This window comes from Pelophylax lessonae, assembly GCF_965119305.1.
Source record: "Pelophylax lessonae genome assembly, chromosome: 2".
NCBI lineage: Eukaryota > Metazoa > Chordata > Amphibia > Anura > Ranidae > Pelophylax > Pelophylax lessonae.
The window spans coordinates 445210272-445235989 of NC_138769.1; the positions used below are offsets into that span (position 1 = coordinate 445210272).

A 25718-nucleotide genomic window follows, 5' to 3' on the forward strand; every position below is an offset into this window, starting at 1 on the left:
TTTCGGGGTCCTGTACTCGGCTAGTCTGCAAAAAAGTCTCACACATGGGGTATCCCTATACTCAGGAGAAGCATCAGAATGTATTTTGGGGTGTCATTTCACATATACCCATGGCATATGTGAGCAATATATCATTTATTGACAACTTTGTGTAAAAAAAAAAAAAAAATAAAAAATATATATATATATATATATATATATATATATATATATTTCCCGAAACTTGTGGCAAAATATAAAATATTCCATGGACTCACCATGCCTCTCAGCAAATAGCTTGGGGTGTCTACTTTCCAAAATGGGGTCATTTGGGGGGGTTTTGTGCTATCTTGGAATTTTAGGGCCTCCGAAACTGTGATAGGTAGTCAGGAGTGAAATCAACAATTTACGCCCTTGGAAAGCCTGAAAGCGGGGACTGGTTTTCGGGGACCTGTACTCGGCTAGACTGCAAAAAAGTCTCACACATGGGGTATCCCTGTACTCAGGAGAAGCATCAGAATGTATTTTGGGGTGTCATTTCACATATACCTATGGCATGTTTGAGCAATATTTCATTTACTGACAACTTTGTGAAAAAAAAAAAATATATATATATATATATATGTATTTCCCGGAACTTGTGGAAGAATATAAAATATTCCATGGACTCACCATGCCTCTCAGTAAATAGCTTGGGGTGTCTACTTTCCAAAATGGGGTCATTTGGGGGGGGGGGGGGGTTGTGCTATCTTGGAATTTTAGGGCCTCCGAAACTGTGACAGGTAGTGCAGAGGTGACATGCACAATTTACGCCATTAGAAAACCTGAGAGTGTTGATTGGTTTTCGCGGTCCTGTACACAGCTAGGCTCCCAAAAAGTCTCACACATGGGGCATCCCCATACTCAGGAGAAGTGGCAGAATGTATTTTGGGGTGTCATTCCACATATACCCATGTCATGTGTGAGAATTTTATCTTTTAGTGACAACGTTGTGTAAAAAAAAAAAAAATAGTAATTTTCCCAAAACTTGTGGTAAAATATAAAATATTCCATGGACTCACCATGCCTCTCAGCAAACAGCTTGGGGTGTCTACTTTCCAAAATGGGGTCATTTGGGGGGGTTTTGTGGTATCTTGACACTTCAGGGCCTCCTAAACCGTTAGAGGTAGTGAGAAAATGCAATGAAAAATGTACGCCCTTTGAAATTCTGATGGTGGGGATTTGTTTTTGTGGTACACAGCTAGGCTCCCAAAAAGTCCCACATATGTGGTATCCCTGTACTCAGGAGAAGCAGCAGAATATATTTTGGGGTGTAATTACACATATACCCATGGCATGTGTGAGCAATATATCATTTGACAACTTTGTGTAAAAAAAAAAAAAAATTTTTAGTCATTTTTCAAACAACTGTGACAAAAAAATGAAATATTCAAAGAGCTCAACATGCCTCTCAGAACATTCCTTAGGATGTCTACTTTCCAAAAAGTGGTAGTTTGGGGGGGGTTTTTGTACTGCCCTGCCATTTTAGCACTTCATGAAATGAGATAGGCAGTCAAAAATTAAAGCTGCGTAAATTTCAGTATTTACACCATAGTTTGTAGACGCTATAACTTTTGCGCAAACCAATAAAAATACGCTCATTGAATTTTTTTTTGTCAAAGATATGTAGCTAAATATATTTTGGCCAAAAAAAAAATACATAAATTGAGTATATTGGATATTTTTTAAAAGACAAAGTTGAAAATGTCATTTTTTTGCAAAATTTTCGCTCTTTTTTTATTAATATCGCAAAAAATAAAAAGCGCAGAGGTGATCAAATACCACCAAAAGAATGCTCTGTTTGTGGGAAAAAAAGGACGTAAATTTCGTTTGGGTACCACATTGCATGACCGCACAATTGTCAGTTAAATTCACGCAGTGCCGAGTCGTAAAATACCCCCTGGTCGGAATGGGGGTAAAATCTTCCGGGGCTTAAGTGGTTAAACGTACGTCAAATGCAGGAAAACAGTTCATCTGTGCATGAACCTTAATGATATTTTTGATGTTCGAAGCTCGGGCATAACTACATTTTCTAGGACCTAGGCAATTTTAGGATAGGATTTATTGCATCAGTGGTTAACATATGATTTTTTTTACTCATAATACATTTTGTAAACATGTTTTATGGAGGGTTTTATTTATATATCACGTTTTCACTTGCAGGTGGAAAGCCTACAAAAACTTTAGTCCCTAATGGAGAACCATTTTTTGTCAGATGCCCACTTGAACCCCTAGAGTCCAACAACAGTTACAACATAACCTGGTTTATAAATGGCTCAAAGATAGAAATATCCACAGACCTACAGGCAAGAATTCATCAAGATAGCAACTACCTGAAGTTTTTCCCTGCAAGGCTGGAAGATTCAGGCTTTTATTTATGTGTGTACAGGTAAGAGAAAATGATGAGACCCTGGTACTGTATATGGGTGTGTCTATATAGAAGTACATTCCTTCTAAAAAGTATTGAAAAAAATATTTGTCAGTTCATCAAATGATTTCCAAACATCAACAGGGGCAGCAAAGAATTCCACCCCATTGGGGTAAAGCATTGGTGTGACATGCTGTTTGACAGAAAAATCCAAATCCTTTTAGTTTTTCTCTTTTTACCCTTGTAGGAAATGATTCAGTCTTGCCTACATTTAGGTAAAAAAAAAAGATAAAATAAAATAACACAAAAGACAATACATTTAAAAGGCTTAATTAACCTTTCTGGAAAAATAATATGTCCCCAAGTACTGCAATATATTTAAATTTTGTTTTTGGGCTTAGATACAATCTATGCAAAATATACATGGTTGTCATCGAGGTATTCAGGAACTAACATAATAACTTAATAAAAATGTTGCAGCAATGGCACATTTCCATGTTTACCCATTTACTTATTATTCTTTTTTTGGAATTACTTTCAAACTTATACTATATTACCAAAAATATTGGGACGCCTGTCTTTAAACCCACATGAACTTTAATGACATCCCAGTCTTAGTTCGTAGGGTTCAATATTGAGTTGGCCCACCCTTTGCAGCTATAATAGCTTTAACCTTTCTGGGAGGGCTGTCAACAAGGTTTAGGAGTGTGTCTATTGGAATGTTTGACCATTCTTTCAGACTTTTCGGCCGAAAAAAATCTGGTGTGCAGACTATAAAGTTTTTGTTCTCCGTCAAAACATGGCCGATTTCCGTGCAGTCAGTACAGATTTCGACAGGGAAAAATCTTATGCGCAAGACTGGGCATGCTCAGAGAAGAAAGAACACAAAGAAAGCAAACCAACACATGACATCACTTCTGAAGTAGAATTTTGTCGGGCGGGAATATTCGTGTGCAGTCTAGGCTCATTCCAACCAACAAAACACCACTCTGGACAAAAGATGGACGACCAGTCGGCGGAAATTCATTGCGTGTGTACTAACTAGGCTTTAAGAGGTCATCAGTTAATAAGGAGGACATCAGGCAACTACCCCTCTCCTTCAACCCCAGGGTCACTTTAGGTGAGTGAGGGAGAGAAACCGTGGGAGAAGAGAAACATTGGAATACTAATCAGTACCAGTGTGCAAAGGTGTATTTGCTTTGGAAGAATAAATCACTGCTAATGTTGGGTGTCCTATGTGTGGGTGATGCTGCATTATGCAAAACTATTTGTTTCATTTTTTAAATTTTAGAAGGGGGTGCCTTTAGAATTGTGTGGAATTTAAAGGATGCCTTGACTAAAAAAAGGTTGAGAAACACTTTTCTACATAACCAAATGATCCTATTTTATGTGACTTGGTTTCCATTGGGAACATGTGGTCTCATTCAGGTAATAAGTTTATTTCTTACAGTAATGCTTTCTTTTCTTACATACACAGAGATGCAAAAGAATGTTTGCAAGAAGTTGTAAAGGTGGACGTGTTTCAGAATGATAATGGTTTGTGTTATAAAGATGAAGCATTATACAATTATCTACAATCAAGCGAAAAATCGCAGATAATTCAATGTCCATATGTAACTGACTATGTTGATGCTGAGACTGCACAGTTCTACTGGTTTAAGGTACCTCTATATGTGAACTAAAGCCCCGTACACACGTACCGATGGTCGGCATACAAATGTTCCTCTTTTCTCCCCGGGATGTCGGTGTCTGCTGAAAAGTGCAAAGACAGCACAAGGACAGCACAAGAATTTTGTCCGCCGACTGCAGAAGTGATGTCATGTAATGGTTAACTTTCCCTGTGTTTTCTATTTTCTGAGCATGCCCAGTCTTGCAAATCTGCGGTCTGTCGGCCGAATTGTGTACTGACAGGCGAACAATCGTCCGTTCTGGTGTCGGCATACAAAAATTTTCATGTTTGCAAGAAAGACTTTTGTCCGCGGATTGTGCGCAGACATCTGTCGGAGGCACCATACTAACACGCGTACAATCGGCAGATCCTTCGTCCACCGACGTTTGTATGCCGACGATCGGTACGTGTGTACGGGCCTTAAGAGTTGCAATTTTTACTGCAGGAAATGAAATTATAATTATTTTGGGATCTATAAAGAAGTGTATATGGACAAATGTTCGCCTCTTAGGGTTTGTGGGTCAGCAGTTTTCAGTGGACTAAGCACAGTGAAAAAGGAAGTCTTCCTTTGCTTTGATTAGTCAAACTAAAGCAGTTGCTGTTCTGTGCAGTGCAGTACTACCCAGTGCTGTAACATGAACTGCATTACTGCCATGTGCAGAAATTTACAGAAGCTCCAAGACAGTGATGGCCAACCTTTTTGAGCCCGAGTGCCCAAACTGCGACACAAAACCAACTTATTTTTTTCAAAGTGCCAACATTGCAATTATTAACAGCCACAGATATTGGCTGCAAGGGCCTCTCACCAATCCCAGCGACACAGCAACACTTCCTCCGAACAGATGTCCACTCACTTTCGGTTGCCTGTGGCAAGGCCCGTAACTGGCACTGCAGGGGGGTATCCTCTCAGCCTCTCTGTCCCTGGCTTACAGTGTGGTGCTCCAATCTTTCTCACGATCTCTATCTCTCTCCCCATAGTCTTCTGGGACTAAATGTCCCATGGTGCACTTGTCAACCTCCTCATTGGTGCTTGGCTGCAGCCAATGGGGAGGCAGGAGGAATCAGTGTGGGCGGCGATCACTGCAAGCGTTGCTCTGTCCCTGTCCAGCGCTGCTTGACAGAAGGGCGGCGAGCGGGGAAATACACTGACCATCCAAGCTCGCTTCCCCCCTTGTCACAGCATCGCTGCCATTCGGGGGGAGGGAGGATTAGAGAGCCCAGGCATCAGCGGCGGCAGCTTCCCAGTATAGCTGACGTGCCCACAGAGAGAGCCCTGCGTGCCAAGCGGGGAAATACACTGACCATCCACGCTCGCTTCCCCCCTTGTCACAGCGCCGCTGCCATTCGAGGGGAGGGAGGATTAGAGAGCCCAGGCATCAGCGGCGGCAGCTTCCCAGTATAGCTGACGTGCCCACAGAGAGGGCCCTGCATGCCAGCTGTGGCACGCGTGCCATAGGTTCGCCATCACTGCTCTAAGATAAGGATCATAGTTAGGGGGGATGGGTTAACAGTTGTGGTCGCCCTCTGAAGAGTGATCCCGGGAGAGTTTGATAGGTAGAGATGAGGCATTATGTTGTCTCCTAACCACCTAGTTGTGGTGAGTCTCAATTCACTTGAATAGGTTGTTTTTGCAGGCCATGTTGCATATAACATACCACATATATGTATGCCAACTGACTGTTTTTGCTGCCCCACCTGACCACATTAAGATTGAACTATGGATAAAATAAAACATTACATATGTAGTGCATTTTGTAATAAATATTAACACAATAGTGTTTCTTTTTCTCCTGTAAATTTTTTTTACATGTTGATCCTGCCAGTAGAACCATTATTTTCCTACTTCATTTAAAGCTGAAGTTTAGTTATGATTTTTTTTTCATAGTTACATTGATCCAGCTTGAACCATACTAAGCATGTTTATCTCATACCTGACTGAGCGACCTGCCCATCAGTAATAATAGCAGTTTTCTTGGTCCTTTGAGACTTCATTTCCGCATAGTAACTGCAGAGGGTCTTTCGCTCGGCACTGCTGCCATTCAGAGAAAACCTTGTTTCAATGAATACAGGGCGTTGTCTAATTGGATACGATGGAGATTGTGATAATACTGTTCTACATCTCCCCCACGTGCAATCAGAGAACACCTTGTATTTCTTGAAAAAAATACAAGACTTTCTTGGAATGGAGGCAAGTGACCCTCTGTGATTACTATGCAATACTACAGCCATTTGGCACTAGACCTAGAAAACTCCTGCTATCACTGTAGTAGTGGCAACTACTACAGTGATTTGCAGGTTACACAGGGATTGGTCAAATGTTAGATTTGCATACAGGACTGATAAAAGGAGGTCAGAGCCAGCCCTCCTGTACCAGCCAATGCCCCATCAGTTCAGCAGGAAGGGATGTCATGACATAACTTCCGGAAGTTCCGGGTACTCGGCGCCAGATTAAAGAAATTACAGCATTCAAGTGCAGAGGAGGGGTTTATGGTCTTTTAGACCCCCAGATCCCTCCACAACAGTACCTGTAAAGTAAAAAAAAAAAAATACTAATTTTAAATGTACAAAAATATCGGCCGATACCCATACGTGATGACCAAAATATCGGTAATGAAAAAACAATATCAGTCGATATCACTAGTGCATATATCCTCCGATCGTGTCTACCTGAAAAACTGACAGGGGTACCCGATCGGATTGCTCTTCTGAAAGGGACCTTGGAGGTTTATTCATTAAATGCAAATAGACTGTGCACTTTGCAAAGTGCAGCTGCACTCTGCAAGAGCAGTTGCTCCAGAGCTCCGTAAATGAGGATCTCTGCTGACTTCCATCATCCAATCATCTACAACTAAAAATGCTTTTTTTTTTTTTTTCCTTGCATGTGATTGGGTATCCTTTGCAAAGTGAAGCTTTACCAAATTTTCTAAGCTCTAGAGCAATTGCACTTGTAGAGTGCAACTGTAATCTGCACAAACTGTACACAGTGGCACTGACCAGGAAGAGGGAGCGCTGGAGCCCCAGCTCAACATCCTGACAGCCCACAGCAAGAGGAGCAGCTTACACTCCTTGCAGTGCCACGTATACCAGGGGGCCCGGTTCTTTGTACCTGAGGGGTAGTCTTAATATTGCAGTACATGGCATTAGAATATACCCTCTGGATTCATCCAGTATTGCACACAACACTGTACAAACTGAGTGCTCTGCAGACACATTTTCTGCTCTAATGCCCCATACACACGTGCAGATTATCTGCAGACCTTTGTCTGCAGACTTACCAAAACCATATAATATGAGGTCAAACCTAAACACTTTCAATTTGTATGCAATCCGGCAGGCCCTTGAACTACATAGAAAAGGTAAGTCTGCAGACAAAAGTCTGCAGATAATCTGCACGTGTGTATGGGGCATTAGGAAACTTACTATCTAAGAATACTGATTTGCTGTGGTATTAAGCCATGTCAAAATTAAATGTATATGAATATTATATCACTGTTTATATATTAAAATATGTACATGGAAAGCTGCAGTACAATATACACTGCAGTTGTGTCATGAATTATGGATTACTATACATTGTTGTAAGGGTCACTTTATTTGTGTTTTCATAGCTGTACATAACCAGTCTATGTTTTTTTTTTTTTTTTTTAAAGAACTCCTACTTTACAGCCCATTCAGACTGGCGCGATCCGACTTTGTGGGGTGACCTGTGAAGTCGCGGTGCACAGCGCGACTTGTACAGACTTCATATAATTGAAGTCAATGCAAGTCGCCTCCAGGTCGCCCCAAAGTAGTACAGGACCCTTTTTCTAAGTCGGAGCTACTTGTGCCGCTCCTATTAGAACGGGTCCTGTGCTAATCAATGGCGAGCGACCGAGCGCGACTTGTCAGGCTGACAAGTCGCCTGACAAGTCGCGCTAGTCTGAATGGACCCTTATACAATTTTGTTTAACTTTTCATCAAAAATATACACTGATCAACCATAACTGTATGACCGCTGAAAGGTTAGTCGAGTAAAATTCATTAATTTGTTTCAATGGCTTCTGTATGTTGGTAAGATATACTAGGCAGGAGACAAACATGTTGTCCCTAATACTGATGGGCTGAAGCAGAAAAAATGGGCAACGCAGCTTGTTGTGTATGGGGCTGCATAGCCACAGACCAGTCAGGGTGCCTTACAAGGGTAAAAGAATGGCACCAGGATGCAGTGTTGGGAAGAAGGCGAGCTGGCAGAGGCAGTGTGATGCTTTCATGTGATAATGGGAAACCCTAATCCTGCCCTTCATGTGGATGTTACTTTGACACATACCACCTACCTAAACATTGTAGCTGACCAAGTACACCCCTTCATGCAAACAGTACTCCCTAATATAAGGACGACAAGGAGGTAAATGGCGCTGCCAAAACTATAATACAGGCACAGAAGAAGTATTAAAGTGTCCACAGTATAGAAAACCAGTTACAAGTAAGCGTACAATTATTAAAGTGACCTTTAGGTGAAATACATAATTAAATATTCAATACATATTATGTAGGACAAATAACTGATAAAAACAATGATACTTGTGGTTTTAAAGTGCATATAAATGAGGTGACCGAAAACCTCAGTGGTAGAATAATTGATATATCCAATATAGTTGGTGTACCATAGAAAGTGCAACAAACAATAAAGGTGTAATTATAAAGTGCTACAGTGACTATATGTGCATAGGCTCTATGCAGAGCAAACCCCACAAAGGAAAGCAAGGAGGAGCAAACCTCACAAAGGGGCAGGTGTGGGTATATAAAGGTCAATACCCAAAGATGTAAATAACAGTGCAGGGGCAGGTGTGGGTATATAAAGGTAAATACCCAAAGGAAATAAATAACATTTCTATTTATAAACAAAAGGAATATGCTATAATATTAGTGTAGTACAGTTTGAATAATATAAAGTTTAATAAATGTACTCACATCTACACAGTTAAAATCAGGCAATGTACACAGCATGAGCCAGGGAGGTCCGCCGTGATCTATCTGTTCCGGAACGCTATGCGTTCCACGTGGTCCGGAAGTGCATTCCAAGTGAAAAGGCGGAATTGACGTAGTGAAGCTCTATGCGTTTCGTCATAAAGACCACTCCTGATGACGTCTTTATGATGAAACGCATAGAGCATCACTACGTCACTTCCGCCTTTACACTTGGAACGCACTTCCGGAACAGATAGATTGTGGCGGACATCCCTGGCTCATGCTGTGTACATTGCCTGATTTTAACTGTGTAGACGTGAGTACATTTCTTTAATAAACTTTATATTATTCAAACTGTACTACACTATACAAGTCTCCTTCCTTATATATATATCCGGGACACAAATGGCCCTTTGAGAGCATCCACCTTAAGACCCCCAATGATATTTCCAGCCAAACAAGGGTGATATGACTTCTACTGACACCAGAACCAGAGGAACCCAATAAGGATCTGTGAGGGATATAGGAGCCACATCTTACTTGGAGTATAGGCCTATTACCCCTGTAGGGGTACCCCCCTTCTGGTAAGTGTGGTCCTGGGAGTGTGGGGAGCACCTTGACCCATCACACTGGCCACACTTGAAGAGTCACTGAGGTCACACCAGTCACCCATGTTGGGAAGCGGCACTGAGTGAAAATCTGCACCGGAGTACTTTATTTTGCCATTTGGACTAGCATACCAATATAAACTGCACTAAGTTATAATCCTGCACGTTAGCACTTTTTGTGCGTGGGACTAATATTATAGCATATTCCTTTGAGGATTACACCTCACTCTATTTATGATTGTTACCATATTACCTTTTTGTATGTTTTGGGAGTACTCCCTTCTCTCGCCACATATGCGACTTGGTATCCCATTTTTTTCACTATCCATTATTTCATAAGAAGCACAGTTATTTATTCCCTTTGGGTATTCACCTTTAGATACTCACACTTGCCCCTGCACTGATTTTTATCCCTTTGGGTATTGAATTCTATATACCCCCACATATGCGACTTGGTATCGCATTTTTTTCACTATCAATTTTTTTATAAATAGCACTGTTATTTATTTCCTTTGGGTATTGACCTTTATATACCCACACCTGCCCCTTTGTGAGGTTTGCTCCTCCTTGCTTTCCTTTGTGGGGTTCGCTCTGCATAGAGCCTATGCACATATAGTCACTGTAGCACTTTATAATTACACCTTTATTGTTTGTTGCACTTTCTATGGTACACCAACTATATTGGATATATCAATTCTACCACTGAGGTTTTCGGTCACCTCATTTATATGCACTTTAAAACCACAAGTACCATTGTTTTTATCAGTTATTTGTCCTGTATTCTATGTATTGAATATTTAATTATGTATTTCACCTAAAGGTCACTTTAATAATTGTACGCTTACTTGTAACTGGTTTTCTACACTGTGGACACTTTAATACTTCTTCTGTGCCTGTATCATAGTTTTGGCAGCGCCATTTACCTCCTTGTTGTCCTACCTTCACTGCACATTTTGTGAACAGTTTAGAGGTAGGCTGCAGCCAATTTTTCATATCAAACGTGCGGATTCTTTCCCTTCCCTAAAGGGACATACACACTATAAGATTTTCTGAAGACTTTTTCCTTTAGACTTACTAAAACCATATAATATGAGGTCAAACCTAAATACTTTCAAATTGTATGCAATCTGGCAGGCCCTTGCACTACATAGAAAAGGTAAATCTGAAGGAAAAAGTTTTCAGAAAATCTTATAGTGTGTGCCCAGCTTTACACACTGCAAAAATGGTTCAAGAACGGTTTGAGGAACACAACAATGAGTTTGAGGTGTTTACTTGGCCTCCAAAATCTCCATACAGTATCTCAATTCAATCAAGCATCTCTGGGATGTGGAAAAACAAGTGCAATGCATACAACTTACAGGACTTAATGGATCTGTTAATGGCTTTGTGCTAGATACAACAGCATACCTTCAGAGGTCTAGTGGCATCCATGCCTCAGTGGTTCAGGACTGTTTTGGCAGCAAAAGGTAGGAAAATATAAGGTGGGTGCTCATAAGGTTATGGCTGATTGGTGTATATGACAAAATAACTTACTGTTTTGCTCCATTTGTGCATGTATAGGGATTTCCCACTTCTGTTGTCCGTATGTATTGGCACAGTACATTTTATATGTAAAATGAATACAGTTAGCATTAGACATGGTATTCCGCAAACTATTGTTGAACAGATCTGGTGATAATCTCGGATCTTCTGCATTAGCAGATATATGGATCAGAAAAGCATTACCACATGTGTTGTGAACAATCCTTCAAAGGTTTGCCTGCTCTCATACAAACAACCCCACTGTTGGGAAAACTTTAACCTGCCTGCCTTGGCTTATGATTGTGTGCAGTGCACTATACACATTGTGAATGGATTCCTCTCTTTGGTACAATTACCAAACATTCCAGCATGCCATACCATAACCATGCCATAACCGTGTGCTAATGAGCACTTATCAGCCCACTGTTGTTAATTCCTGGGCCCTAAAGGTAGGTGGCAGTCGGAGGGTTGCCGGCAAATAGGTTTTATGTGGCCCCAAAATTTCTAATGGCTGCTTCATATGCATACTGCATACTTACATTGGTCCAAGCTGCACCATAATACCAACTAGTAACAAGGAAAAGCTCTTATTATGTATTTATACAAAAATTGCTGTTGTAATTTTGTACAGGAATGCAAGCCCTTGGATATGACAACAGACAAATATTTTACAATAAAACAAATTTTGAGCATCTCAAATGTGATTCCAGAAGATAACGGAAAGTACACATGTGTAACTTCGCTTATACACAATGGGACCAGCTATAACATCTCACGGTCCATCACTAATACCATAAAGGGTAATTATAAAGATTTACTATCACAAAATTATCTTTCTAAACTTGTTATGTTTGACGGCTTACAAAATACAAGATATGCTTCTGTTACTGCAAATATAGCAAATTGCAATCCATAAGTAGTATAAAAAAGAGACACAGGAAAGAAAGTGAGAGTTCATGTTACTCATTAGGGGAGATTTTCTAAAACTGTTGCACACAGAATCTGGTTCAGCTGTACATAGTAACCAATCAGCTTCTAATTTCAGCTTGTTCGATTAAAGCTGGATACACACTATATAATCTCCTATTGATTTTTTCCTTTAGATTTACCAAAACCCTATAAATATAATATGAGGTAAAACCTAAACACTTTCAATATGTATGCAATCCGACAGACCCTTTCACTACATAGTTGAAGGTAAATCTAAAGGAAATCAAACAACAAAAGTTGTATCGTGTGTATCCAGCTTTAGCTTTGACAATAAAACCTAGAAGCTGATTGGTTGGTTACTATGCACAGCTGTACTAGATTTTGTGTGCACCAGTTTTAATTAACCTCCCCTTTTGTGTTAATTGTTATCCTACAGACATAGAAATAGTGTTGGGATAAATAGTGTAGATTTGATGATATATGTACATGATAAGAATAAAGCAATGTAAAGCATTGTTGTGATTTTCAATAAGATGGCTTGTAGATCCCCAAAGGCATATCCCACGCATGTGGAATGTTGTATATGACTGTGGGCATGCTTGCACATTTTGTATACCCTGCAAGGTGCTGCACCTTCTCCCTTACATCTCCTGTGATATATATTTCACCAACCATTCACGGGCAGACCTGCGCCTGTGGTGCACTGGTGAAATTGGAATCAGATTGTACAGTGTATGAGAGAGTAACTTGGTCAGACAGATCAATAGATGCAATCGTTGTCCAATCAGATTGTACAGTGTATGGGGGAGTGACTTGGTCCGACAGATGAGTAGATGCAATCGTTGTCCAATCAGATTGTACAGTGTATGGGGGAGTGACGGGATCAGAATACACAATACACAGACATGTATTGAGAAGATATTTTCATGGAAGTTTAAGATCCACCAATGATTGTAGTCCATCTCCATAAAATGCACAGTTTTGGAGAGGGCCACATATACATGTACAATTACATTTAGGCAAATATGACTTTTCCATCCAAGTCAAGGGGATCATCCGCACAAATATTGATAAGAGGAAGATCTATAAAATAAATATTGCATTGTTTCAAAAGGAAGTTAATGAATGGAATAAAGCTGGAAGCAATTACTTCATCTGCTAATCAAAAGCTCATTAAGATGTGCTACCTGCAGATCAGAATTACACTGAGCAGGTGCCTAATGCGCGTTCACTTGTATTTAAGAACGTATCTGTGCTAGTGTGCAAAACGATTCTGCGCATCCGGTGCAAGTTGCAGCTGTTTTCCATTTATTTTAATGATGTGCCATCACACAAACTTTGTTCTTGCGCGCGCAAATGTGCCAACATGTTCTTAAATCAGCCCCCTAGTGTCTGCCACCCCTCCATTGGCTGCCACTCACCCAAGGAATTAAATTCAAAATACTAGCAATAACTTATAAAGCCATCCACAACTCTGCCCAAGCTACATCACTATCCTACCTTCAAAATACCAACGGAATTGTCCTTCATTCCTCCCAAGACCTCCTTCTCTCTAGTTCCCTTGTCACCTCATCCAATGCTCGCCTCCATGACTTTTCCAGAGCTTCCCCCATCCTATGGAACTCCCTTCCCCAATCTGTCCCACTATATTCTACTCTGTCCACTTTTAGGCGATCCCTGAAAACTTTTCAGCGAAACCTATCCTCCACCTAACAAATTAACTTTTATTTTCTCCATTGCTCCTGTATTGAATTGTATTGTAGCTGTACTGTCTTCCCTCATGTTGTAAAGCGCTGTAAAAACTGTTGGCACTATATAAATCCTTTATAATAATATCTATTATTCTGCGCAACCCCACATGCAGGATTTCATCAGAGGGTTGAAGCCTCCACAAGATGAGAGCCACAATACACTGCGCATGCTTGAGTATGACAAAGCTGCACATGTGTCCATCACAGTGGTATTTAATTGATTGAGGGATGCTCCCAATATTGACGTTCAATATGTTTTCACTCCGCTTGCATGAACATCTTTATGTATTTTAGAAGTGCATCCTCTCTTCCCCTCGCTTCCCTCACCACTCTGCCAAATCCCTCTGCTTTAAAATTCTGCTTACCACCACAATTACTCTGATTATTCCCATCCACCTGCCCCTGCTATCACTATTCCTCTGATCCCCCACACTCTTAACATTCTGTCTCCCCTCTTGCTCTCACCACTTTGCCACCCTGATACACCTTGGGTCAACTCTCTTACAACTCCACTCTTACCACTTTGTCACCTTGCGGGGAGGAGCTCTGACGTGATGACATGTGCACCCGCTATGGAACGAGCTGCTCATCGAGTCCCCATTGCTGCTCGCCGCCTGCCGCCCGACCCCCGCCACATGTATCCGAAGAGCTGATGGATACTGAGCCCGAGGTCTCCACCTGCCGTGGCCATGGATGAAGAGCCCTGGCTCACTGGAGAATTGCTCCATTATGGGATAGGAGTAGCCTGCTTACAAGAAACACATATCACACATGCTTCAGGGATTCAATTAAATTAAATTATCCTCTCGCCACTTCCCTATGTGGTTTTATGGTGACACGGTTTTGAGCCACTCACGAGGAGTGGTGTTTGGATTCAATAGAAACACCATATTTATGCTAAAAGAACAGCTGGCAGATCCTGAGGGAAGGTTTCTGTTTATTCGGGTAAAATATCTGAAACGGAGTGTACTTTTGCAAACATCTATGCACCCAATAGAGAGCCAAATACGTTTTTGAGGAAAATTCTGAAAAAATGTATGATATTTAAAGAAGGGAAGCTCATTGTAGCTTCCCTTCTAAAAAGGGAGACTTTTAATATGGAGTTGGACCCACGTATAGATTAATCGATGGGACTCTCTAGTCTCCCACTACAATGGCAGAAGGAAATTAAAAGCTTATTGGGGGAATGTCAGCTGGTCGATGCTTGGAGGATCAGACATCCAAAGAGAGATTATACTTGTTATTCCCCAATACATGGGTCTTATTCAGGGATTGATTACATCCTAATAGAACATCAATTATTAACCTCCCTTAAGGATGTGACTATTTTGCCTCTCTGACCATGCCCTAGTGTTGACCCAGTTGGATTTCTCAACAGTAGCACCTAGAGAAAGGGCCTGGGAACTGAATGAGTCTCTTATCCAGGACCCCAAAATAACAGAGAAGGTGGAAAAGGAATTGGAGAGTTTCTTTGTGATTAATGATACACCGGAGATTTCACGGACTATTCTATGGGAAGCGCATAAGGCTTACATAAGAGGGATATTGATAGGCATTGGGACACAAAGAGGTAAAAGAAGGAGAGGAAGAACCAGTTATTAAGGGAAGTTAATATTTTGGAACAGGCCAGATCCAATGGCATTCCAGAGCAGCGAGAATTAATTGAGAAGAGAGGAGAATTAACGGCGCTTATGGAGTACGAGACAAAAACTGCATTTCATATAGTGATGAAGGAAAAATATCAATGGGGAAATAAACCCAAGAAAAGGCTAGCAAAAGCAGTAAGGGAGAAAAAAAAAATCTTTCAATATTCCTAAAATTAAATACAAGAATGGGCAAATAGTAAAGGCAGCCCAGGATATTGCTTAGGTATTCCATTCCTATTTTACCAGCTGTACAATGTCAGACAGAATAAGGAAGGCAGTGAAAGTAAAAAAGGAGGATCCAGTGGTGAGGGCATACCTGCAAGAACTTGACCTCCCTAGGCTGCCTGAGGAGGAGCTAGAGGATCTAGAGGCCCCGATTGCACAGGAAGAGGTAGGATAGGCAATAAAGAATATTACCTTGGGGAAGAGTCTGGGCCCTGATGGATATTTTATTAGGTATTATAAAAGGTTCCAAAAGATTTTAGTCCCTAAATTATGCATATATTTTAATACAATTGGGAAGGATAACATTTGAGACAAGAATCTCTTCTTGCTTACATAACTCTCATTCTGAAAGAAGGGAAAGACCCATCGACACCGACAAGCTATAGATTAATCTCCCTTTTAAACACTGATATAAAAATATTCACAAAAATCATAGCAGAAAGGCTAAAACCCTTATTGCCAAGATGGATATATAATGATCAGGTAGGCTTTGTTACTGGGCGAGAGGGGAGGGACAATTGCCTTAAGTCACTCCTTTTAATCCATGAAGTGAAAGAGAAGGGCACCCAACCATTTTACTGTCAGTAGATGCTGAAAAGGCTTTCGATAGGGTTGATTGGAGCTTCATGTTGGAGACTCTGAGGCACCCAAATATTGGAGATAGGATGATGTATTGGCGAGAATAAGAGTGAACGGCAGTCTGTCCTCCCCTTTCGAGCTTTATAATGGAACTAGGCAAGGGTGCCCCCTTTCCCCTATGCTGTTCGTCTTGGCTCTAGAACCCCTACTGGCAGCAGTGCGCAAAAATATAGGTATTAAAGGGGTGCGAGTGGGGAATATAGAGAGTATAAAGTGGGAGCATATGCGGATGATGTATTATTTTGTATGACCAACCGTAGATGACTCTCCCATTGGTGCTAGGAGAATTAGGGAGATATGGGGAATTATCAAATTTCAAAGTTAATATTGCCAAATCGGAAATTTTCAATATTACAACATCAAAGAAAGAACAACAGGCAATCCAGCCCAAATTCCCCTTTGTATGGTGTAGAGAGGAATTGTGATACCTTGGTGCTAACTAACTAGATCCACAGCAACCCTATTTGAGGCCAATTACATACCCATATTGAATAGGGCAAAAAAACAACTGAACCGCTTGAGGCATAGACCTCTCTCATGGTTGGGTAGAGTTAATGTAGTAAAAATGAATATTCTCCCCAAATGTATTTATATATTCCAAATGGTCCCAATCACCCTCCCCCAGGATAATTTCAGAAAATTATGAGCAATTATAATAAAATATATGGGCGCATAAACATCCTAGAATTGCCTATGCAGTATTAATAAAGGAAAAAAGGTCCGGGGGATTGCGGCACCCAATTTTAAGAAATATTATCAGGCAATCTCCATAGCACGAATAGCAGATTGGATTCATAATAAGGAAGGCAAGAGTTAGGTGGGAATTGAAGATACACAAAGTAGGACAGATTTGGGAAAGATGGCCTGGATTCCATGGGCATATCGGGACTTGGGTAATAGCACAACTACTAGAAACACTTTAAGAATATGGGATAGCTTATATAGAAAAGCACACTGGGATTATAATGTGCCTTTGATTTTATTATTAGACACAAATTATTTTAAACCCAGGAAAGAATATTATTTATATTTCGTTAGATGGGCAAAAAAGGAAGTGATACAATTGCAATATGTAATGGTAGGGAACAGAATGTGCACATTTTCAGAAATAACACAAAAATAGGGGAATATGCCACTTGATAAATGGAGATATACACAATTGCACCACTTTGTGCACTCCCTACCGCAGCCTCTGCGGGGAAGGGGCAATATGAGACCACTGGGAAAGTTATGTAGCTCCTCCACATGTGTTAAGCATAGCATATCAAAGATATATAAGATTTTACTGAGGGAATTAGAACCTGTATACCCGCCCTATTTAGAGAAATGGGAACAGGAATTAGGGACCCTTCAAGATTAAGAAAAGAGAAAAAGTCTTAAGATTAGCTTGCTATTCTTCAGTAGATCTAAGGACAACAGAGATGTGTTATAAGTTGTTTGCTAGGTGGTACCTTACCCCACAGAGAGACCAGAGGTTCGGTGCAGAGATATCCTCAACTTGTTGGAGGAGATGTGAAGCCCCTGGAACGTTTGCGCATTTGTGGTGGGAGTACACAAAGGTAAAAGTTTTTTGGAATGAGATTATCAGGTTAATACACCAAATTAAAGGAGACTGTGCTCAGGTGGAACCTTGGGTTTGTTTGTTTCATAGCACGGAGGAAAAAGTGACAGTATACAAAAATATGCTAATGCCCCACTTATTGAATGCTGCTAAAAGTTTGATTCCAGTGCTCTGGCGAGTCCCAGAAGCCCCGAGACAGAGGGAATGGGCCCGTAAGGGTGGATTGGGCAAGATCCATGGAGAAGATGATATCCGCAGCAGAGGACTCTTGTGAGAAATACATGGAAATTTGGGGAGATTGGTTAAGATAAAAAAAAACAGAGGAGTATATAAAGATGTTGGGTATGTTAGATGGTTGGGGATATACCCTAGGAGCAAAACAACCCGGACCTTATAGGCCCAGGATAGGAGTAGGTGAAATAAAATACAAGAGAGAGTGATGTCGGGATGTAAAAAAAAACACCACTCTGCCACCTCATCCTCAACACTTTTTTTCCATGCACACCCACCCTTATATGCCCTTACCATTCTTCCCTGCTCTTACTACTCTTCTGTGCACTTACCACTCTTCCCTGCCCTTACCACACTTGCCTAACTCTACCTTACAGTATTCTTCCCTGTGAGTTACCGTCCATTTTTGGAAGGTTTCTCCTCTCCGGGGGATGTGAGAAATAATGTAAACAAGCCAATTATGGGTGTAAGGATCTACACACAAATGTAACACCTGGTCTCTGTAACTACCAATCTTCCCTTCCCTTACCAGTCTTCCCTGCCTTTAATAATTCCTTTTTTTTTCCCCAAATTTAATAATTCCCCCTACCCTCATCATTCTTCCCCTGCCTTCACAACACCTCCCTGCCCTTACCACTCCTCCCTGCCATAACCACTCCTCCCTACCACAACCTCTCTTCAGTAGCATCAATGTCAGAGCCTTTCTAATATACTATAAAAAAAATGTTAAAATATTCTAAATGTACATTTGATCTTAATGTTTTCTGTTTTCTCAGATTGTCCTGGGATGATCCAAAAATGGATAGTAGTCATAGATTTCAAATAGTTTTATATAAAGAGAATGATTAAGAAAAGTCATGGTCAAATACTTTATACACTATATTAAGGACCAATATTGCAACAGATTGTCTATTTATTTGTCTATTTATACCATAGAGAAAAGCTAGCACTTCTTTTTCTCATTATGTGGTGTCTAAAACAGCATAAAGCCTTCAGTACAAAAGTAAATATAAAATGTATAATTGTATATGCAGAGCATACAGTACGATGGTATAATAGGCATATATAGGTACTGAAATCTAGAATGCATTATATGTAATAGGATTTTTTATTTTTTTTTTGCAGAAAACCCACTTAGGGTGAAACCCAATATAACATATCCAACAGATAACTTCATAGATGCAGAGATAGGTGAGTTTTGCTGTGTTATTAAAATTGCACAAGATAACATTCTACCCCAAACTGAGACAGAAATTAAAGCGGATGTAAACCCTCACACATACTCTGTGAAGTGAACAGCCTCAGATGATACACAGAGATGGAAAAAAATCCTCCTAAATAAGTTCTACTTGTATATGTGCTGTCTTCAGCTTTCTAGACTGTTTAGAAAGTGCACCTCCTGTTAGAATTTTCTCTTCCTAAATTCACATGTGGGAGGGAAATTTGGCCATACACTGTGAGCCAGCTGATTGGAGGAAAGGCACACACCCTCTCTCCACATTGGCAGAGGAAGGAAGAGCTGTGAATAGACCAGTTTCCTGCTAATCTATTTTTAGCACCCAACCCGACACAAAATTCAGCCTGGTTTTATCTCAGTTGATGGAGAACTTTTAAGAAGTTATAATGCTGATAACAGAAGAACAGAGCAGGAGAAAGCCACGGGACTTAGAGTTTTGGAGAGAGATAGGTAAACGCTACAGCTATATGGGCCCAGGTCAAATTTTATGAATCAGGTTTACATCCACTTTAATTACACAATATCTACCTCTTCTTCAACAGTCTGACACTCCCTCACTGTCACAAGAATCTTCTACCTGGCTTCTTCCAGGAGCTGGGCTGGGGTCATCTTCATTAGCTGTGCGGGATGATGTTGCTCCTGCACATGCTCAAGAGTGCAGTCATCCCGTTACATAGGCACTGTGCAGGAATGTAACAGCTCACTGTACAATCTAAAGCAGACTGCAAGCAGGCAGGTAGGTTACTTTTTTTGCAGAATGTTGCATATCTTTTCTGCAATAAAGAACTTTCTGCTCACAGTTTGTAAAAATGGGACTTTAGTTACGTTTTAATTGAAAGAAAAAAAAAACTCTAATAAAAGGTGATGTCTCAAACTGAATGCATACACTTAAAGAAGACTTATAATCAGAAGCAAAAGTTGGTAAATCCCCTGTGGAGTCCTGTGCACATAGTACTTGTCCCCATTAAAATCAGAGTAACGGATAATAAAAAAAAACCCCAAAAACTTTTTTCTGCCATTGGTGGTTGTAGCTCCACCCCTCCTGAAGCCTAAAAATGTGGGCGCTTCTAGATGGGAAGTTGCAACAAACACTGAGCCCCATCCCATGAGGCCAAGGCTTACTTGCCCTGCACCTGGGGTGTACCTCTTCGCATGTATGTGCTCACCAATTCTCGGGACCAGGCAGGGCCGCATTCATGTGAAAGTCAACATTAAAGGGGAAACCCAGCTTAGAGATGAGCTGTACACTGTGTGCAGTTGTGCAGCGACATACAGATCCCTTCTTTGCAACACTTGTTTGTTATCACTTCACACCTACAGTATCTTCCAGAATGTATCTTCCAGAAAATACACTATATTACCAAAACTATTGGGATGCCTGCCTTTACACACACACACACACACACGTGAACTTTAATGGCATCCCAGTCTTAGTACATAGGGTTTAATATTAAGTTGGCCCACCCTTTGCAGCTCTAACAGCTTCAATTCTACTGGGAAGGCTGTCCACAAGGTTTAGGAGTGTGTCTATGGGAATGTTTGAACAATCTTTCAGAAGTGCATTTGTGAGGTCTGGCACTGGTGTTGGACGAAAAGGCCTGGCTCGCAGTCTCCACTCTAATTCATCCCAAATGTGTTCTATCGGGTTGAGGTCAGGACTCTGTGCAGGCCACTCTAGTTCCTCCAACCCAAATCCATCCATGTATTTATAGACCTTGCTTTGTGCACAGGTCCAAATCATTTGGTGGAGAGAGGATTATAATGTGTGGTTGCTTTTTAGGGGTAGGGCTTGGCCTCTTAGTTCTAGTGAAGGGAACTCTTAGGGCGTCAGCATGCCAAAACATTTTGGACAATTTCATGCTCCCAACTTTGTGGGAACAGTTTGGGGATGGTCCCTTCCTGTTCCAACATGACTGCACAGCAGTGCACAAAGCAAGGTCCATAAAGACATGGATGAGCGAGTTTGGGATGGAGGAATTTGACTGGCCTGCACAGAGTCCTGACCTCCACCCGATAGAACACCTTTGGGATGAATTAGAGTGGAGACTGCAAAGCCTTCTCATCCACATCAGTGCCTGACCTTACAAATGCGCTTCTGGAAGAATGGTCAAACATTACCATAGACAAAGTCCTAAACATTGTGGACAGCCTTCCCAGAAGAGTTGAAGCTGTTATAGCTGCAGAGGGTCTGCAAACTCAATATTGAAACCTACGGCCTAGGACTTGAATGCCATTAAAGTTAATGTGCGTCCCAATACTTTTGGTAATATAGTATAACATTTAGAGGGGGGACACCGCTGAGCCTGTGTCCTGCTCTACCAGTCCAGCTTTCCTGTCACCTCACTCCCAGTGACAGTATAGGGTCCCACCGAGCACTAAGCGAGGGCCTCATGCGTACACTTAATTAACTCCTTTAGCCATGCGACTAGGCTCTTTGGGTCTCTGTACCATGGGTTTGGTCCTGGTTGCTTTTGGGGAACCGACCACTGGGAAGGAAGCCAGAGCACCAACACCCTCGCTACCAGAGGACCCGTCACCCAAGCCTGGTGCCATTCTCCGCTGTCTGTCTGCTATTAATTCCCACCAGTTCATAATTACCCGTAGCAACTACATTCCTTCCTCCAACTCCATTGTTCAGTGAACCCTTTGTGGTGGCCTTCCGTTCCTTCCTTTCCAACAAGTTGATGTTATGCAAGCTTGGATTTGATAATTTTTTTCCAGTTGCGTTTATCACAAAATTATCTTATTTTCATCCCTTTTGTTCTCGTACATGTATAGCAACGCCTGGATCATATGTTTATATGGGAATTACCATAAATTGTTGGGAGCAGCACATCAACTTTTTAGGTGGCTTGCTGTTTTAAGAGTGGGAACACAGTATTGGTGTATGCTGCAACTCCTAAAGTGATTGTAAACAATCACCTTGTAAAACAACCCATTCAGTTTAAAATAGAAATGAAAGGCAAAATATTTGTGTATTAATATAAAATAGCATTATAAATACATTTTTACCCATATAATAATTGATTACATTCTCTCTATTCTCAGTTACATAAGAGGTAGGGGAGGAGAAACAGCAGCACACTGAGATTTCCAGTTAAAGTCTTTGCAGGAGCGGTCTGTCAGTAAAAGTTTGATCATTGGAGGAGAGCACACTGAGTTCCCAGCATAGCTAGAGAACTGACCACGATGTGTTCTCTTGCTTAGTGTGGTCAGTTATTAATAGGAAAGCAGAGGGACTGGCAGGAACACTAGGGATTTCACATAAAGGAAGCCATACAAAGAGAACAGGATACATTTTCATAGTACATGGTGCAGCAGGCACATATCAGGAATATGAAATGTTTTTTAATGTACTCTATATTATGGTGTATTTATATCTTCTTTTTAGGAACTTCTGTAACTGTAACCTGTGAAGCTCTGTTAAGTAGAAACCTCTTTTTGACCTGGAAGTATAATGATTCTTCTATTCATGAATATTTTGATGATGACAGAGTGATAGAGGGAATGCAATAGTAAGTATATGTAAATCACATAAAATGGTATGTTTGCATTATAGGGAATAGGTTTCTTTTTCTTTTTTTTTGTAAAGGCAATTTTGCAATACTTGGTTCAATATTTGAACAGTGAAATCTGTCTGAAGAGTTCTATCACATAAGTACTTACCGAGAATCAAGCTGCAGTTAGCCTATAGAAGAATGTTCAGGTCAGTGTGGTATACTGCATTTGTTAATAAACAAAAAAAACATTTAATTTTCCTCTTTTAGATAATACTGACAGTGTCCATTAGCTTTTCCTCTCCCGGCTAACAATAAATGCAGCAGAGGTCCTAAGGTCACCAGGTGGTCTGCACTTAGGAAAATCGGTGGGGGGGATACTTCACTAATTCTCACAAAAGTTTAAGTTGCCCTTTAAACTGACAACTGAATGTAAACAAAAGTTTGCCAACATTAAAAAAAAAAAAAAAAAATGCATTCCCTTTGGGCCTTGTAAGGATTTTGTTGGGAACCCCACACCAAAATCTTCCTAAAAATGGTTAAGTTCCCCCAAAATCCATACCAGACCCTTAGGATTTGGATTTTGAGAGGAACCCCACATCAATTTTTTTGTAATAATCTACGGGAGGATCCCCCCAAAATCTATACTAGACCTACAGTATATCTGTGCAAGCAGCCCGGCAGGCCAGGAAAGGGAGGGGGGGGTGAGCAAGAGCCCCCCTCCTAAGCCAAACCAGGCCACATGCCCTCAGCAAAGGTGGGATTCTCTGGGGAAGGGGGGTTCCCCCCAAAGCACCTTGTCCCCATGTTGATGAGGACAAGGGCTTCTTCTCCACAACCCTGGCCTGGGGGTTGTGGGGGTGCAGGCAGGACCATCTTTAACACAAGACAAAAGGGGCAGCTGCCCTGGGCCCAAGTCATTGTTGTGAGGCCCAAAGGAGCTGCCCCTTGAGTCCACACTGCCTGCAAATAGTTGATAAGTGGATTTGGGAGGGCCCAAGAAATTATTTGCCCAGGGTCCAATCAATATTAAAGACGGCCCTGGGTGCAGGGATGACTTATCAGAATCTGTAAGCCCCGTTTAACAAGAGGGCCCAAAGATTTCGCCCCCCCCCCCCCATGTGAATGAGTATGGGGTACATAGTACCCTTACTCATTTAAAAAAACAAAAAAATAGTGTAAACAAAGACAGGAACCAGTTTTTGACAAGTCCTTTATTTTAAGAAAGAAAATATCCCCCGGTGTATATCCATTGTCATTCATGATGAAAGCCGCTCCACCGACTTGAAAAAATAAATAAAAGGTCCACACCCGATGCTGGCTCCCACCGACTGACAGTTATGCTTTATAGCTGCTGCTAAATGAACTAAGGGGTTAATTTAGCAGCACCCGGCAACCCGGCCCCACCCTTTGGTTTCTGTAGTACCCCCCCCCCCTTTTCCCTGGTACATATACTGCGATGGTCAGCCCCGTGCAGGCAAAGCGACGTATGGGTACGTCACTCGCCTGCGAGCCAATAGGGGACAAGCGCGTGCCGCTGGAGGCGCGCTCCCGCCCCCGCTTGCTCACGGGCATCCCCGCGCGCGTGACCGGTGGCTCCGATGTCCGCCGGTCACTCGCGATCTCCCACTGAAGAGGGAGAAAGGCAGGCTGCTGATGTAAACATCCCTGGTGTAACAGCAGAGATCATACGATCCTGCTATGTAGGATCGTATGTCTCTGTGGTTACATCAAAAGCCACACCCCTTTACAGTTAGAATCACGCCCCTAGGGACACACTTAACCCTCTAATAAAGTTAACCCCTTCCCTGCCAGTGTCATTTTTACAGTAACAGTGCATATGTATAGCACTGATTACTGCAGTAATGTCACTGATACCCCCAAAAGTGTCAAAAATGTCAGTCAAGGGTCCGATCTGTCTGCCACAAAGTCGCAGTCTCGCAAAAAAAAAGATTGCCACCATTACTAGTTAAAAAAAAAAAAACAATAAAAATGACATAAATCTTTCCCGTAGTTAGTAAACGCAATAACTTTTGCGCAAACCAATCAAAATATGCTTATTGCGATTTTTTTCACCAAAAATATGTAGCGGAAAACAAATTGGCCTAAAATGTTAAAAATTTTTGATTTTTAATTTTTTTTTTTGTGAATTTCATATAAAAATATGTGAAAAATATTGTTATTTTTTCAAAATTGTCGCTCTATTTTTCTCTATAGCGTAAAAAGTAAAAATCGCACAGGTGATCAAATACCACCGAAAGAAAGCTCTGTTTGTGGGAAAAAAAGGACGTTAATTTCATTTGGGTACAGCATCGCACGACCGCGCAATTGTTTGTTAAAATCACGCAGTGCCGAATCGCAAAATAGGCCCTGGTCTTTGAGCAGCCAAATCCTCCGGGGCTTAAGTGGTTAAACGGTGTCCCTTTAAAATCCATAACAGATTTCAGGAGCCTGGTGATGGTCAAGGGGCAAAGTGGCCATCTTTAGACACATGCAGAGATGTATTGATATGCAGAGCTGTCCTGTAATGCTGTACAGAGAGTCCTGAATAAACATCCGTTGTTCCAGACCAGAGTCCTGTGTCTCTCACAACATGGAGAATATAACAGTGGCGACGAGGATGGGATTTACAAGGTTACTATCCGTGTGAGAAAGAGAAAAAAAAAAAAAAAAACCTGGATTGTCAGCTGAATACAAACACCCACAGAGCCCAGCAGGAGAATGTCATTGATCGGGACATTAAGTGAATTTGATGGAGAACAGACAACGTGGATCTCCTGGATTGAAAGACTAGAACAGTATTTTGCTGCTAATGCCATCCCAGGCGACAGGCAAGTAGCAGTATTTCTGACAGTGGTTGGTGCTAGGAC

The 25718-nt window shown here is 41.3% G+C and overlaps 1 protein-coding gene across 1 annotated transcript in view; it reads left to right on the forward strand.

The window, feature by feature from the left end:
* Nucleotides 1–25718, forward strand: part of LOC309547230 (interleukin-1 receptor type 1-like) — a 146852-nt gene that overhangs the window by 90749 nt on the left and 30385 nt on the right. The window contains exons 3-7 of the mRNA XM_082247045.1: nucleotides 2182–2407; nucleotides 3864–4047; nucleotides 11763–11931; nucleotides 19240–19305; nucleotides 22743–22803. Of these exons, the coding sequence (XP_082103171.1) occupies nucleotides 2182–2407; nucleotides 3864–4047; nucleotides 11763–11931; nucleotides 19240–19305; nucleotides 22743–22803 (706 nt within the window). The remainder of the gene's footprint in view (nucleotides 1–2181; nucleotides 2408–3863; nucleotides 4048–11762; nucleotides 11932–19239; nucleotides 19306–22742; nucleotides 22804–25718) is intronic.